Source organism: Vombatus ursinus, unplaced genomic scaffold (genome assembly GCF_900497805.2).
Source record: "Vombatus ursinus unplaced genomic scaffold, bare-nosed wombat genome assembly UNPS02014798.1, whole genome shotgun sequence".
Classification (NCBI taxonomy): Eukaryota; Metazoa; Chordata; class Mammalia; order Diprotodontia; family Vombatidae; genus Vombatus; species Vombatus ursinus.
The window spans coordinates 17,513,027-17,529,513 of NW_020954576.1; the positions used below are offsets into that span (position 1 = coordinate 17,513,027).

Here is a 16,487-nt window from a genome sequence, read left to right on the forward strand (position 1 = left end):
CACACACACACAATATATTGTATGTGTATATATATGTGATTGATATATATGTATATGTTACAATATACATTTATATATAGCCACACACATAATATATTGTATGTATATATATGTGTGTGTGATTGATATATATATATATAATGTTACAATATACATACAAATTTGGGGAGAAGGGAGAGAATAATTGCATTGGCAAACCTTTGTATTTTGCATTCTGATCAGAAGGTGAATTGATTTGCTAATAAGGTGAGGATAAAAATGAATCCCTAGCATCATATTTCTGTGTGCAAGATAGAATTCTTTCTTATCTAAATATGTAATTAAATGAAAGTTCCTCCTTGCTCTACACTATACTTCATACTTCCTAGTTCTAAAGTAATCTTCCTAATATGACAGCCTAGAGATGACATGGCTCTGTACAAAAGCCTTCAGGAATTCCACAATGCCAATGAAATGAAGTCCCAATTCCTTAGTCTGAAATTCAAGGCCCTTTACAATCTGGCTCCAAGACATCTTTCCATTATAGAAAAGGCCATGAAGTATAATGGTAAGAGAAGAGGCCTGGGAGACAGGAGACCATGTTAACTCTTCTTCTAATTGTGTAATCATGGCATGCTACCTAATCTCTCTGGGCCTCAATTTTCTCACCTATAAAATTTAGAGTTTTAGATTCTAAGATCATTTTCAGATATGAAATTCTATGACTTATTATCTTATGCTACTCCCTTTTACGTGATCCTGCCAAACTGAAGTAATCAAAGATTTTTCCATAATTAGATTACCTTTTAAATCTGGCCACAAAGGTAAGCATAATTGAGAGAAAAAGTCAATAAAGAGCAAATTCTGCTTTGTGCAGTCAACACAGATATTCCCTTGCTGTGTACCTAATGAAACTTATTAGATAGAATAAACAAAAGATAATTTGTTTCACTCAGCATAAATAATCCATATTCAGCTTAACTCAGTTTATTTTTAAACCAATTAATATTAGAAACAGAAATTTAATATGAAATAGAATATTTTATCTAAGACCAATTTGCATTTTCTTTATAAATGCAATCTTTACGGAAGGCACATTCTTTTTTTGGAATAAGTAACTTTGGTTTATTCCAACATATACCATGTTGCATTGAGAGATGAATAAACAAACTTATGGAAATGTTTTGTACAGCACATTAAAAACAATTTCACTTGTAAATATCAGATTGTCTGATTCTACAAACATCAATTATGTGACATAACTAATTGCAAAGCTTCACTTAGTTTCTGTAATGTAATTAAATCTTAGTGACTGTGTCTCTGGCTTTTTAGAGGAAACATTTCAGAAACATTCAATTAAGAAAGGGATGCGTCTTCCATTCTAATTTGATTTGTGCACAAATCTGACAATTCATAATGCATTCATAGCCATTAAAAGCCTTTCTGAAAATATACACAAATATCCTTGTGGTCTCATAGTAGGTACTTGGTATTCTGCAATCACATAAGAAATAAAGGTGATGTTGCTCTGAAAAAAAAAATGTAAAGGAAGGAGGTTTAGTGGTACCAGCTCTTAAACTATATTACAAGTAATTATCAAAACTATCTGGTACTGGCTGAGCAATAGAAAGGTAGATCAGTGGAACAGAGTAGACATACAATTTACAGCACCAAATAAATATAATAACCTTGTATTGGACAAGTGTAAAGACTTAAGATTTTGGGATAAGAATTCATTATTTGGTAAAAATTGTTGGGGAAACTAGAAAGCAGTATGGCAGAAACTGGACATAAACCAATATCTTACACCATTTACCAAGATAAGGTCAAAATGTATACATGACCTATATAAAGAGAGATTAAAAGAAAGAAGAATGTGCTATGCTCTTATTATGGTAGCCCCTGGTGTTACCAAGGTAAATTTCTCCAGAGCACATGCCTAGGTTAGTCACTACTACTTTCTTATGGCCATTCATCAACTTTTGAGTCTGAACTACTTCAGTCAACCAAGTATTACTGAGTGCCTACTATGTGTGAGGCTCTATACTAGATTCTCTGCTACTCAGAGAAAGAAGTAAAATACTCATTCCCTTTTCTCAAGGGATTTACAATGTAACTGTGGAATGAAGACCCGTCAATCGATCAAGAAGCATTTATTAATCCTTTATTATGTTCCAGGCACTGAGCTAAACTATAGAGACACAGAAAAGGAATGAAATAATCCCTACTCTTATATGCACATAAAAATATAAATAACGACATATGATGTTAAAAATTTACAGTTTACTGGCCTGTGTTTCCCCTAAAGTCCTTGAAGAACAAGTGCTCACTATTCAGAGGAGGCAGCAAAAAGACCTGCCAAAATACAAATCAGGATCAAAGAAGACTTTGTGTGCCATTCCCTTCAAAAGTATGCAGAGCCTAGCCCTGACACAAAGCATCAATTCAGGAAGTAAGGCTGAGGAAATGGTAAAACCAAAGAAAGATGATAAAGAAATACTGATTCAGGGATTTCCAAGTTACAAACCCAGGAGAAAATAACAGCTTGACAACATCTACAAGCAAAGCCTCAAACAAACACACAGTTTGACCAGGTCAATCTAGAATTCTTTGAGGAAAATGAAACAAGAGTTTAAAAGTATTGTAAATGAAATGAGAGCTCTACAGGAAATATTTTTAAAGAAAGTACAAAAACAGACCTAAGTAAAGGTTCCTTGAAAATTAGAATGGACCAAATAGATTATTCTTAGAACTTCTTTCCCTGCAGGTCAATTGTTTTTGATAGGAGATACCTTAAATTTTCTTTGACTTTTTCAGTCTTTGGATTTTCATTATGACTGAAACCAATCAACAAACCAACTAAGCAAATAAAACCAGGATATCATATTTCAAGAAATCATGGATGTAAATTTCTCATTTTGAAAAAAAAAAAACCTATTTTTTCCATATGGCAAAGTGAAAATATATTTCCTTAGTCATGTCCAGAAAGAAATCCCAACATAAAAACTTCTGGTAATGTTACAGCCAAAACCCACAGCTTCATATGTGGAAAGAAAAAAGAAATTTAAAGAAAAATACTTTAAGTAGCAAGAAAGAAAGAGTTCAAGACTCCAGGAGGCCATGCTAAGAATTACGCACGACTTGGCAGCTACCATTTAAAAGAAAAAGAGAGCTTGGAACATAATATTCCAAAAGGGAAAAGATAAACAACTAAAATTAGAAGAAATTACCTGGAAAAACTGTGTATAATCTTAATAGGTAGAGGCAGGGAATGGAACTTAAATGAAATAGAGACATTCTAGGCATTTCTCATGAAAAGAACTGAGCTAAGTAGAAATTTTGAAACACAATTGCAAGAGTCAATAAATATGTTTGTGAAATTGGAAGGTACTATACAAGGATGAATTGTTCACATTTTAATAGGGGATTAAGAAAAAAGTATCCCTTAAGATCCATAATGTCACCAAAGATAATAGAATGAGTTCAATAATTTAAAGGGTCTGGGAATGTTTTGTCATGTTTTGTTGACCTTAAGAGAATAAAGAAAAAGGAATGAAAAAGAATACACCAAGGAATTAAAGGGGATGAAGTGAAACTTACTACCTCATACAATCTAGGTATGTAAGAAGACTACAAATATGGAAGGGCAGAGTGGAGACAGTTTACATTATTTAAATCTCACTCTCATCTGAATGAAAGGCACAGAAGGTAATAGAACAATTGGTAGGAAACAGATCAACAGGACAGCTTTGAAAATAACATTGAATTTGTTGTATACTTGGAAAAAGAACAGTGTAGATTCACAGCTGCAAATGCTATCCTCTTTTCTGTTGTTCTTTGTACAAGGAAATGCTTGATTTTATTTGGTGTTAAGTTCATAATATATAAAAAAGATAATTATATAAATGGTTAAATATAATTAACAAACAATTCAAGGTAGATTTCAGTAAGTGCCAGATAAGTGGCATATACAGTAAATGTTCTAGGAGGTCAAAGCAGAGGACAGATCACTGTCAGAACATTAGTACACTAACTCATTAATAAATCACTTTTCTCAAATCATCTCCATGAAGCTGACCAGAATTTATTAAGCTCTTACTATGGGTCAGGCACTGTGCTAAGCATTCAAGACACAGAGAAAGGTAAAAACACAGATTCTACTCTTAAGGATCTCACATTGTAATAGGGGAAACAACATGCAAAAAACTAATTACACACCAGGTAAAATATACAAGGTAAATGGCAGTTAATCTCAGAGGGGAAGGAACTGGGTGTGTTTGTGGGAGTGGGAGGGTTCCCACAGAAGATAAGATCTAAATTGATCACTGAAGGAAGCTAGGGAAGTTGAGCCAGAACTCAGGAGGAAGAGCATGCCAGGCAAGGGGCATAGCCAGTGAAAAGACACAGAGTGGTCAAGAGATGGAGCGTTATGTGTGTAGAACAGCATGAAAGCCAATGTAGCTGACTTGAAGAGTATACAAAAGGGAATAAAGTCTAAAAAGTATGGAAAGGTAGGAGGAGGCCTGGTTGTGAAAGGCTTTAAAAGACAAACAAAGGATACTTGATTCTGGAGATAATAGGGAACTGGGTTATTAAAGTAGAGAGCTGGGGGCTGGGGTAGGGAGAAGAAACAAAGTTAGGCCTGGCTTTCAGGAAAATAACTTTGGAAGCTGAGTGGAGGATGGACTGGAATGAGAAGGGAATTGAAATGGGGAGGTCTGTTTCCTCCAAAGTTACCAATGATATCTTCAGACCATTTCTCAATCTCCCATTCTCTTTGACTTCTCTGTAGCCTTTGACACTATTGATTATTCTCTCCTCCTTGAATTCTTCTCTCTAGGTTTTCAGGACACTACTCTATCCTAGTTTTCCTCCTACTTGTCAGACCACTTTCCTCAGTCTTCTCTGCTGGATTCTCATTCAGATCATACCCTCTAATTGTGGGTGTCCCACAGGACTCTGTCCTGGGCCATCTTCTCTTCTCCCTTTATACTACTTTACTTGGTGATCTCATCAGCTCCCATAGATTTAATTACCACCCCCATGCTGGTGATTCTCAAATCTTCCTATCCTGTCCTAACCTTTCTGTTGACCTCTAATCCCACATCTCTAATTGCCTTTCAAGACATCTTGAACTGAATGTCCAGTAGACATCTTAAACTCAGTATGTCCAAAGTGGAACTCCCTCCCCACCCCACACCATTTTTGTCCTGACTTGTTTTAAGTTTTGATTTCTTGATATATAGTTCTGAAAAGACAGGCTTTAAAAACCTTTCATCATTGAATGGTCATGGCCTCAGACAAACTGAGACCAGGGAGAGACCTTAATTTAGAAAGGCCAAGGTCACCCACTGCATCTTGGGCCATCACCAGTCATCTTGACCTTTGTCTTGCCACTGGACTTGATGACTCTGGAGGAGAAAGTGAGGTTGATGATTTTGAGTAGCTGTGCCCATTCGTGAGCAAGTCAAGACATCACCCTTGGGATATCATTGGTCCTCTTTGAGAACAAAGAATGAACAACAACCATCTAATACTTCCATTTCCCCCAAGTTATCACTAATGAAAAGCTCAATGCACAAGGATGTTAAAATCTCTGAAACTCAAAATTTCCCTGTAAATCATTTTAAATAGCCCTTTTGCAGTTTGAGCCCTTTGTGTTTATATATGTAGCTTTATTTTGGCGATGGATCTTAAGAGGCCTTGAACACTCATGTAGTAATACCTTAAAATCTCTAATTTCTATTAACATCTCATAAGACTCCTCACATCCTAGAAGTCCTTCCTTCCTGTTTATGCCAGCACACTGCTGAACCTGACTCTGGTAACTTGGCATTGCTTCTGATAAGTTCCATTGCTTTGCTGAATAAAGTATAAATTCCTTATCATGAAATTTAAGACCTGAGCTTCTTTTCTTTTCTTTTCTCTTAGGCTAATAGTATCTATTGTGGTTATAAGACTACTTCTTCTAGCAGTCTGGTGGAAATTTGTTGACAGAACATAGAAGACAAAGACACAAATGCAGCTTTGGGGAGACTGATTTAATAAGGCAGTCCCCTATTTCAAGTACTGAAGGTTTATATTCCCCCTTAAGAATAATGGCCATTGTCTATTAGCCTTGGCTTTACAAGTAGATTAAACTATGTTCGAGCCTTTTTTGAAGAACTGTATCATTGTCTAAAATATGAACGGTCTATTATATGTGCTGTTAACAAAGACAGTGAATTAAAGGTTTTTAAAATACAAGCATAAGGAAGAATTACATACCTGTATACTTTAGATGAAATAGAGGGCAGTTTCTAAGTTGGTAATGTCTAGAGAAGAAAATTTTCTTTCTGCTTCTACATACCACAGTCACATAGATGATGTCATAATCCCCTCCAACACTTTATCCACATAGTCTTATATAATCTGGAAGTCCAAGACCTGTAATCAATCACCATCAAGCCAATGAACTGGTCCCCAAACGTAGTTTTCATTTGGCTTTTCCATTCTAATTAGGTGTCAGGTCTTAGATTTCTCTCATCAGTGATAGAAGAGGGGGGAGAGAGAGGGAGAGACAGAGAGACAGAGAGACAGACAGAGAGACAGAGAGAGAGAGAGAGAGAGAGAGAGAGAGAGAGGCCAAGTGGCATAGTGCTGGGCCTGCAGGCAGGAAGACTCATTCTCCTGAGTTCAAATCTGGCCTCAGATACTTATTAGCTGTGTGACCCTGAGCAAGTCACATAACTCTGTTTGTCTTAGTTCCTCATCTGTAAAATAAGCTGGAGAAGGAAATGGCAAACCACTCCAGTATCTTTGCCAAGAAAATCCTAAATTGGATCACAAAGAGTCAGACACAACTGAAAACAATTCAATTACAACAAAATATACGCATATATCTGCATGTGTGTATACATGTATGTGTGTATATACAGTATATATGTACATATAGTATTCATAGTGTATATATACACTAGACACATATATGTGACATATATATCACCCAAGATTTTCTAGAAAAAAAAAAGAATTTCTCAGAGCAAAGGGGTCAGAAGAAACCAACTCGGCAATCATAGGCACTGCATACCTCTTTGAAGTTTGTGCTAATTCAATAAAAGGTGTTTACAGAACATTATCAGAAGTTTCAAAAGCTCTATAAGACACTGCCCTTGTATAGAATACATACTTGAACTAAATCCTCTGATGTTAAAAAAAATATCCATTTGCACAAAAAGCATTTATTTACCTAGTTGAAGTCTAACTGTGCGATTCTTCCTTACTGAGGAAAGCACAAAGGGCAATGAATAACAAACAAGAGTTAGAGTGAAGGAGGCTGCTTTAACCATTTCATCCCCACTTCCATTAAATCTCTGGTCTTCAGTATTTCTAGGAACATAAAGTGATTTTGGTTTCCAAGCCAGTCAGTCAATGGACCTTTATTTTATGGGCATTGTTTTAAAACTTCTTGAATAGGCTGTTGCTCTTGGCCTAGTTAGAAGTTTACCTCTATTCTTTGGTTATTAAATTTTAGTTTTTTGGGTTTTGTTTTGTACCACTTGAGAGCTGGGCAAAGATGTACTGAGCCAATGGTTGAGAATCTACAAACTGATAGAGTGCTAAGCAATCTCAGCATTCAGCCAAGACTCTAAATATGTGACTCACCTACTTCTCTGTATCACCTCTGTTAGCAGCTCTTTCTATGATCTAGCTGGTGAAATGTATCCTCGAGTGTACAGTGAGGTTTTATTCCACCAACTTCCTCTCCCCCCTATCCCCTGCCAAAAAACCAAAAAACCCACCCAACACAATTTGATATGCGTCTAAATAGTAGAAAAGTAGGGTCATTTCATCCTTAGATTCAACATAATTTTATTTCTGCTATTCCACCATAATAAGCTTTAAATTGAGCCAGATAAAATTGCAGTTATACAAATACACAATTAGCCAGTTGTTAAAATTAAGTCAACCTATCTCCTAAAAGAAGGGGTGAATTTTTTTTAAATTACCATTTTAGAAATTATCTCTGCTATAATTACAATTTTGTATTGTATTTTTACAATTGTAATTGTAAAAACAACCAGCAAGGGAATGAACATCTGCAATGAATTAAGCAGCATACAGCAGTTGTAGGCTTGTTGTCTATTACACTACTTTCAATGTCTAACCCTTGAGGATCTGGCCAGCTCCCAAGGAGTAAGCCTCTGAGTACTGGTTAAATTTGAGCATTACTCAACTAGAAAGGATTATGCTAAATATTAGATGAAAAGAGATAGAACCACTAGAAACCTTTCTTAGTTGGTTTGGGTATCATGCTTTTACATTCTGTTGTATCCCTCCTACCCTACAAGCCGGGCACAAGTGTAGGCAACAGATGGAAATCTCACCCGGGGACAAGAAGCATTAATTTACCCCATTCACTGGACTCTAATGGTTTAGGTTCAATTTACTTGTTACCTCTTAGCTAAACTGCCAAAGCATCCTAAGCAGCTGTCCCACCTCCATCCCATTTCTCCTCCAAGCCAATCTAGAACCCACTCCCCGATTAATCATCAATTACTTTCAATTCCATTCATTTTTTAAAAAATATTAAGAACATACTGTGTATAGAACACCATGTTAAATATTAGATCATCTTTTCCCTTCTAAGTTACCAATGATCTCTTCAGGCCATTTCTCAATCTTCCATTCTCTTTGACTTTTCAAAATTCTTTATTAATTCACAATTTGACTATGTCACACTGCTTAGTAAATAATAGCAGTCAATAGGCTTGTCAGTCGGTCAATAAGCATTTATTAAGTACCCTACCATGTGCTAGGCACTGCACTAAGTGCTGAATGATGCTTGCATCTCTTATCATGAGATTTAAGGTGGTACAAATCTGACTCCAACTAACTTTTGATGATGTAAAAACAAAAGCTATTTCCAGTTGTATTTCTTTCTACACCTTCTTCCAGAAAGCCATCCCTTATAATCAAAAGGAAGAAAGAAAAAAAAATTCTGCAAAATTAAACAATATTCTAAAAATGTTATATGCAGTGTTCCACAACTATGGTACCCCACTCTGTAAAGAAGTCAGGCCAGAAATGGAGGTAGAGGATTTGACGTCATCTCCTATCTCCTCTTTGGGGTCAACCTAGGTCATTATCATTTCTCAGCATTCAGTTTTTCAGGGTAGGTTACCTAGGCTTCATCCTGAGCTCCATTGTTCTTCCAAATACATTATTCCATACTCCTCTGTGTTTTCTTGTGGGTATAGAATAGTCTTTTGTTGTCTCAATTTCCTTTCCTTTGTATTTAAAGTTATTTCTCCTGATTCCTTGCAGAACTTGTTTCTGGATTGAATTTTTCAATGTAATCACTATGTGTCTCGGAGTTTATAGCCTGAAAGGTTTTTGTTTGTTTGTTTTTGAGATCTATTAATTCTTTCCATTGGTATTTAATTTCTGTGTTCAGAAGTTCTGGGCAGTTTTCTTATATTATTTCTTGCATTATAGTGTATAAGCTTTTTGACTTGTATTCTTCTGGAAGACCTATGATCCTTAAATTGTCTCTATATATCCTGTCTTTAGGATCAGCTTGGATAAAGAACACATTTTCTTTTAATGTTATTGTTTTTTACTTCTCTCATTTTAGAGTTTCCTCTACTTCTCTGTATTTGCATTCCCAATCAATTGTTTTGTTTTGTTTCTCTAGTGAGATTTGCCATCATAGATTCAAGTTTTTTCTATTCTGCCAATTATTTTTGCTGTGCAAATCATAAATTCAGCTCTCATAATTTCTTTTCTCTTTTAAATCACTCAAGAACAGCAAGTTGCATTTCTATGTTTTTCTTGAATTCCATAGGGTCCTCTGTTTCACCAAGTGTTGGATCATTTTCTTTATTATGTAGTATTTATTTATAGATATCTGAATTAATTTAATAGATCTGGAAGCCATATTTCCTTCTGCTGTTAATGTTTTCCCTGTTGATTTATCTGTTTATGTTCAAGGTCTTTGAGTTTTCTTTTTCCTGACATCTTTAGTAATTTTAGTCTTTTTTCCCCCCTTATTTTCCCCTATTGTGCACTTTCTCTCTCCTCTCTGATGGTGGTTTCCTTGGGGGCTGGATTTCAAAGCATTTCAGCCTCCTCCCTGGTAGGCAATTTCATAATTCACCAAGTAACTTTAAGGGGGATAGAACTGGCCCCAGATGGATGCTGAGCTCCTTCTCTGAGGCTTAGTAAAGTGCTATGCACTCCCTCCCACCCCAACACACACACACACACACCTGAGGTAGCATACGATTCTGGTTCTTCTCAACTCCAACTCCAGTACTCTACACATCACTATGATTCTTTTATACTAGAGGAAACCCACTTTTATTTTTTAAAGCACTTCCCTTTCCCTCTGCTTTTCTTGGAATCACTGCCTCCTGGGACCCTTAATCCCTGCCATTGAAGTGTTTTCCCCTGAAATTTCTCCCTATTTCTGAGGAACTGCAACCCTGATCCCTTTCAGTGTCACTCCCATAAGAATCTTAAAATGTTAGCGCTGGAAAGGACCTTAAAAAGGTCATGTAGTCTAACATCTTTATTTTACAGATGAGGAAACTAACACTCTATGAGGTTAAGTGACTTAAGATCACATAACTGGTCAGTGGCTACACCAAGATTTAGATTTCAGGTCTTCTCCCTACTGGTCCATTCCATTAGACCTTGGTGACTCCCAAATGCCCTGATTCTCATTTCCCAACTGCTATTACTAGAGTTCCCTCTGGAGTCTACCCATCCTGTATGCTTAAAGGAAGTAGACAAGGGAGGGACTATATCCACATCTGTATTTAGAGTCATGTATTCCCTTCCCGTCGCTACCAACACACATCCATTGAGAGAGCAGAAATTAATGCTTATGTGGCTAGGACTGGAATTGAAGGAACTAAAAAATTCCATACTGGCTCATTCTCAAGAATGCAGTCCATACGTTCCAATGTTCCACCTAAAATAGGACTCATCTTTACAACTTACCTGATGCATAATTATCTAGCAATGTTTCCCATAATAGAAAATCTAAGTGTCAAAAGGTCATACCATTAAATAATAGTAATAAGAATTAGAAAAATTAAAGAAGGGAAGCAACGCAGAGTTTAACCCACTGTTTTTGGTGAAGGATATGTGGGTAAAAGCCTTTCCATTAGTATGTACCCTATTAGTAAGAACACAAGTTTGCTTAAGCAAATTTTTATTTTCTTCTTAGTTCTTTTTTTTTTTCGGAGTGATCTTATGAAGATTTGACACATTTAACATGTGTCATATCTAAAGACAAAGAAGTGAAGGAAAAAAATCATCTACTCACCAACACAGTAGAGGGAGGAGGAAGCTGGGAAGAAGAAGAAGGAGGAGGCTAAGAGTTCCAAGAAGTAGGGTTTCAGTTGGCAGAAATATAGCGTATTCCCAGAATCTAGTGGGGTCTTTTCTCCCATAGAAACAATTGGAAACAACAGGCTTTCCTCAGTAATGTTGTTCAAACCAGCATTATAATGATAATGTGATTAATGCACAATAATTAAACACTTTCAGAATGTTACCAAAGTCCATTGTAACACTCTGTTGATGGCCCAAGATGGAAATTGAATGGTTAGTAACAATCTGAGCTAGCAGTACTTTAGCCCTAGCAATGTTAATTCTCCTAAGCATCAGTCTGTTTACCATAGCATTAATGATATTGTCCCCATGGACCTAACTGTACCCTCTAATGATGTTTCATTTCACCCAATATCATATTTTTCTGATACCGGTTACTGTACCTTAACTACATCATGGACTTAGTAGATTTCTGAGGGCTAGATTACACTGCCTAACCACTATAACTTTGTTCTTCTGGAAGAATGTGATCTGAGTCCCAAACACAACCGACAGATACATTGTCTTATAAAGTACAACCTATTTATAAATTGGGTGCTGTCTGTTTGAAAAAATGTACAATAACATTTTATACCTATTCTCATGTTTTGCAGGCCAGTCAGAGAATTTTCTATGCCAAGAGGAGCAAATACTTTTGTTTACTGTATAAAAGCAAATGTCATTGTTACTGGGGGTAAGTGCACAATGCTCAGAGACTTTTTTGCTTTTGGTGGGGAAAAGTTCTTGTTTCACCTTAAATAGAAATTTTTAACTAAAACTTTAGCATACCACTTGTACTGGGGCTTAAAAAAAAAGAGAGGGAAAAGGCAGAATCTCTCTTCAGGAAGTTCACAATCTAATACAACTGTGATACTAGGAGAGGAAACGAGAAAGCGTCTAGCCCCAGCTACCCCATCCAGAACTGTAGCAGCATATACACTACAGGGCTTGCTTACCCCATTAGAGAATATGGAAAGGGACAGAATTTGCTCCTAGCACAAAAGCACAATTCAGAAACTGATGTTGGAAATATGAGCAAACAAAAAAAAAACATTCTCAACTAATGAAGATATGCTCTATGGATTGAGAAACCCATTCCACAATAAGAATAAGTACAAGTGAAGTCGCAGATAGCTTGGTGATAAAGACTCAAAAAAGTAAGTGGTAAAAAAATTAAGAGACTTTAAAAAAATGAAATTAGATTCCTTTGAGGTAATGGGAAGGGTGATATTGTTTATTATTGAGAAATTAGGAAGAAGTGTTGTTTTATGGATGGTCAGGAAGAAAAGTTGAAAAAATCCTAGCTTTTATTATTTTCAGTTTTAATTAGACTATGAAGTAGTCATCTTGTTGCCAGGCAGGCATACAAGTCTGGAGGGAATCAATTTTTGAAGTGTGGGTTTGGAGAGAGCTGCTCTCAATTCTCATATTGTTTCTGGGTTCTTTTGCATGAACTTTGGACTGAAAAAGAGAGAAATAATATAGTTATGGTGAGTGGCTAGCCACGATAAGTAAGGTCATGCAGCATCAAGTTACCCTCAATGAATTCAAGTGAACAAGCTCCGATGAACTAGATCTTTGGGAACTGAAGGAGCTCAAAGATATGCTTGCTAAATTGCTGTTGGTGATTTTCAACTCAATAAGCATTTCTTAGATGCCTACTCTAAGCAAGGCACTATGTTGTTGTTCATCCTTCATTCTCAAAGAGGACCACTGGGTTCTGAGGACACTAAGATAAAAATAAATCTCTTTCTTTAAGGAAAGGAACTGCAAAGATTTTGAAAAAAAGAGATACCATAGGACTAGACAAGGGAAAATTTTCATAAAAGCCAAGAGGGTAGAATCTGAAAACTGCAGATGAGTGAGCTTGTTTGTAAATATTCTGGAACATAGGAAAATGGTTTTGAATAATTAAATGGAAATCAGTGATTACTAAAAGCTTCTAAAAGGCTTGAAAAATAGATCGTGACAGTTTAACCAGGGTATCTATGTTGATAGATCCATCTATAATCCTGTGGATTTTTGAATTCTTAGATTTTAACAAAGCATTTGATAAAATCTGTCATGCCATTCTTATGGATAAAATGGAAAGATGTGTGCTAAGCAACAGTACAGTTAGGTGAATTTGTAACTGAAAGATTGGGTTCAAAGAATCTAATGAATCAAAATCTAATGGGAAGTTAGATAGAAGTGTCTAGCAGAGTAATCTAGGCATCTGCCCTTCCTTGATTCTGGGCCATTAAACACTCTTATTAATAGCTTCATCGGAGGCAAATATAGCATTCTTCTCATATTTGCAAATGACACAAAGTTTGGAAGAATAAGGGGTCCTTTTAAATATGAAATGAGTTTTGACCTAAAAAAGGATACAGAGTAAGATGCCATCATCTAATTGAATGAAATTTAATCAGAATAAATGTAAAGTTTATCACTTAGGTTCAAAAAAAATCAACTTCATAAATGCCTGATGGTGGTGGCACAGATTGAAAACAATTACTCTGAAATATATTTGGGAAGGTTTTCAGATACATACTGCACCTCTGTGGATTTGGTGATCAGACTGCAACTTTTAATCTTTAATAAAATTTAGTTGAAATCAAATTATGGAATCAAGCTGTATTAAAAAGGGAAACAAAGCATGGTGAGTAGAAAGAGAATTGCTCTGAGAATTAGAAGAACTGGGTCCTAGTCTCAGTTGTATTCATGGATAACTGGTTGTGTGATGTTGCAGAATCTACTTAACCCCTATGGGCTTCAGTTTCCACATTCCACAGTGTGACCAGAAGAAATCTGGTCAGGGTTAATGAGGTTAAAGGAATTACTTTGTCTTAGAATTGGAGACATTTCCCTATAGAAAATAAAGATATCTCCAGCTGACATCAATGTGAAATGGATAATACCTCCTTATTGGAGTGTGAACTAATACTCTTGGCCCAGGCACTAATATTAACCAGTTTTATTGAAACCACATTGAAGATGATTGATTGAAATATGGCTTGTCATACTTTGTCACACCCTTGGAGTTAGTCTTTAAAGGGGAAAAAACAGACACAAAGATAAAATGGATGAAAGAACAAGACCTCAGATAGGAGAAGGCGTTACAGAGACAGACATTTTTTTCCTGGAAAGGAAACCTGTTTATTTACAGAACATTTCAGGTAACCACATGGCCTCAAGAAAGGAGGAACCAAATGGCTACAGAGATGGCCACACCAGAGGCAGTAGCAAAACTATGGACAAATTCCTGGATAGATGAAGGAAGTTGAAGACCAAGCCTTTCCTGAATAAAGAGAAGATGACCCTGGATAATGCTGAGTCCCTGAACCAAGCCACCTAGAAAAACAACGGAAAGTTCTTGGGCCAAGTAGAGACATTCTAGGACCAAATTGGAGTTGGAGCAGAGGAGTAGTGAGAGAGAGAGAGAGAGGGCGACAGCATGCTTGCCCATCATTAATAGTGAGAGTTAGAGAGACTAAATAGGTCTGGGGGTAAGGGAATTAATCCTCTAGTATTCCAAATGCTTTTGTTTTTGGAGGGTCATCCCAACTACAAGGTTAAGTCCTATAAGTCTAGAGAGGTGTTGGCAAACTATAGCCTGGATGTCAATGCAGCCTACTGCCTCTTTTTGCATGCCATGTGAGCTAAGACTGGTTTTTACATTTTTATGTAAATATTTTAATTTTTTATTAAAATTATTTTAAAAATGCAAAAAAAAAAAGATTTGTAGATCATGAGCCATACAAAAACAGAAGGTGGGCTAGAATATGGGGGAGGTGGGCCTTGCTGGAGGGTGAGGGGTCAACTCTCTCTCAAACGCAAATGCATTTCATTTTCAAGAGATTTTCAACCCTTGGGTGATATAAGTCTAGAAGATTGTCAAGATCTTTAAGAAAAATGGAGACTCACCAAAGAGGGAAGATTTGGCTTGACTCTTTATGGGCTTTATAGGATTTTTTTGACAGTTGAAATAAAACCTGTGATATATTTGATGTATTGTTGGCCTGAGTGTTTGGATATGAAATGAAGGCCATTTTGCCTAACTCTGTTAGAGACATAGATATGAGCTATAATCTTATATTCCCAGGGAACATCGTAGGTAGTGTATTAGCCAAAGAGATATGATTTATGAGAAGCCCTCAAAACTGTATCTGGGTTGTGTAAATCCAAGGCTTTGGTTCAGGAACATGAGTTGCACATATTCTAAGAGAAATTTGAATGAAATGATCTCTAAGGTACCTTTCAGCTTTAAGATTCTATGATTATTTCATGAACCTTCTTTTCATATGGTGATAGGCTAAAATAGTCTTTGGAAATTATTGGGATAGATTTTATTAGTATTATTTTATCAGTATTTTATTATCAGTATTAGTAGTATTTTATCAGTATTCAGTCACAGCTCTGTACATAAAGGAGAAGACTATATTTTTTTTTCTTAACTTAGCTTATAACCTGCTGAAATTCTACAAAGGCTAGGGAGAAAAGGTAGGAAGACATATGAACAGGAAGTCTGGCAAGAGTAATGTGGGAAGGGGATGTGCCACAGTTGGTGAACAACTTTCTTGAAGTCTGGTAAAGAAGACTGTATGAACAAATGGGAACTGTAGTCAGTAAACAGCATATGTTCAGGGCCCACAATTCAAAGACAACTGTACAGCGAACACTGAGATAGAAGTGTTACGAAGGAAATAAAGCAGCAGCCACTAGGGACTGATTTGACCAAAAATAAGAAATCCAAAGGTTAGCGCTCACTTGTTTCTGGATTGCCATCGTCCTTACCCACACTTGGGCTTCTTTTCCAGTTCAAGGGCATGGTGTAGAGTGAAGAACAGTAATTTTGGAATTAGAAGACATGGGTTTAAATTCCAACTCCCTTAGTTATTATCTATGTGATTTGGGGCAAGTCACTTAATGTCTGCGCACTGCAGTTGTCCTGCCCATAAAATGAAGATACTGACTTAGATGATCTCTAAGGTTCTATGATTTAGGGTGATCCTCCAATGGCACAGGTGACAACAGTGTATATAAGGGGAAAGAACAGAGAAAGCAGGACTGGCAGGGGTATGAGAGTCTACAGGATGGAGAATGGAAAATATCGGAAATGACTGAGACTCACAACTTAAATGGATTGTTAAGCTATCTTAAGATGA

At 36.3% G+C, this 16,487-nt stretch overlaps 1 protein-coding gene across 2 annotated transcripts in view; it reads left to right on the forward strand.

The window, feature by feature from the left end:
* The window catches only part of LOC114050150 (WD repeat-containing protein 64-like), a 172,956-nt gene that overhangs the window by 55,717 nt on the left and 100,752 nt on the right, over positions 1-16,487 (forward strand). For both annotated transcript variants that reach the window (XM_027871755.1, XM_027871756.1), the window contains exon 9: positions 11,955-12,034. In XM_027871755.1, coding sequence (XP_027727556.1) covers positions 11,955-12,034 — 80 coding nt within the window. The remainder of the gene's footprint in view (positions 1-11,954; positions 12,035-16,487) is intronic.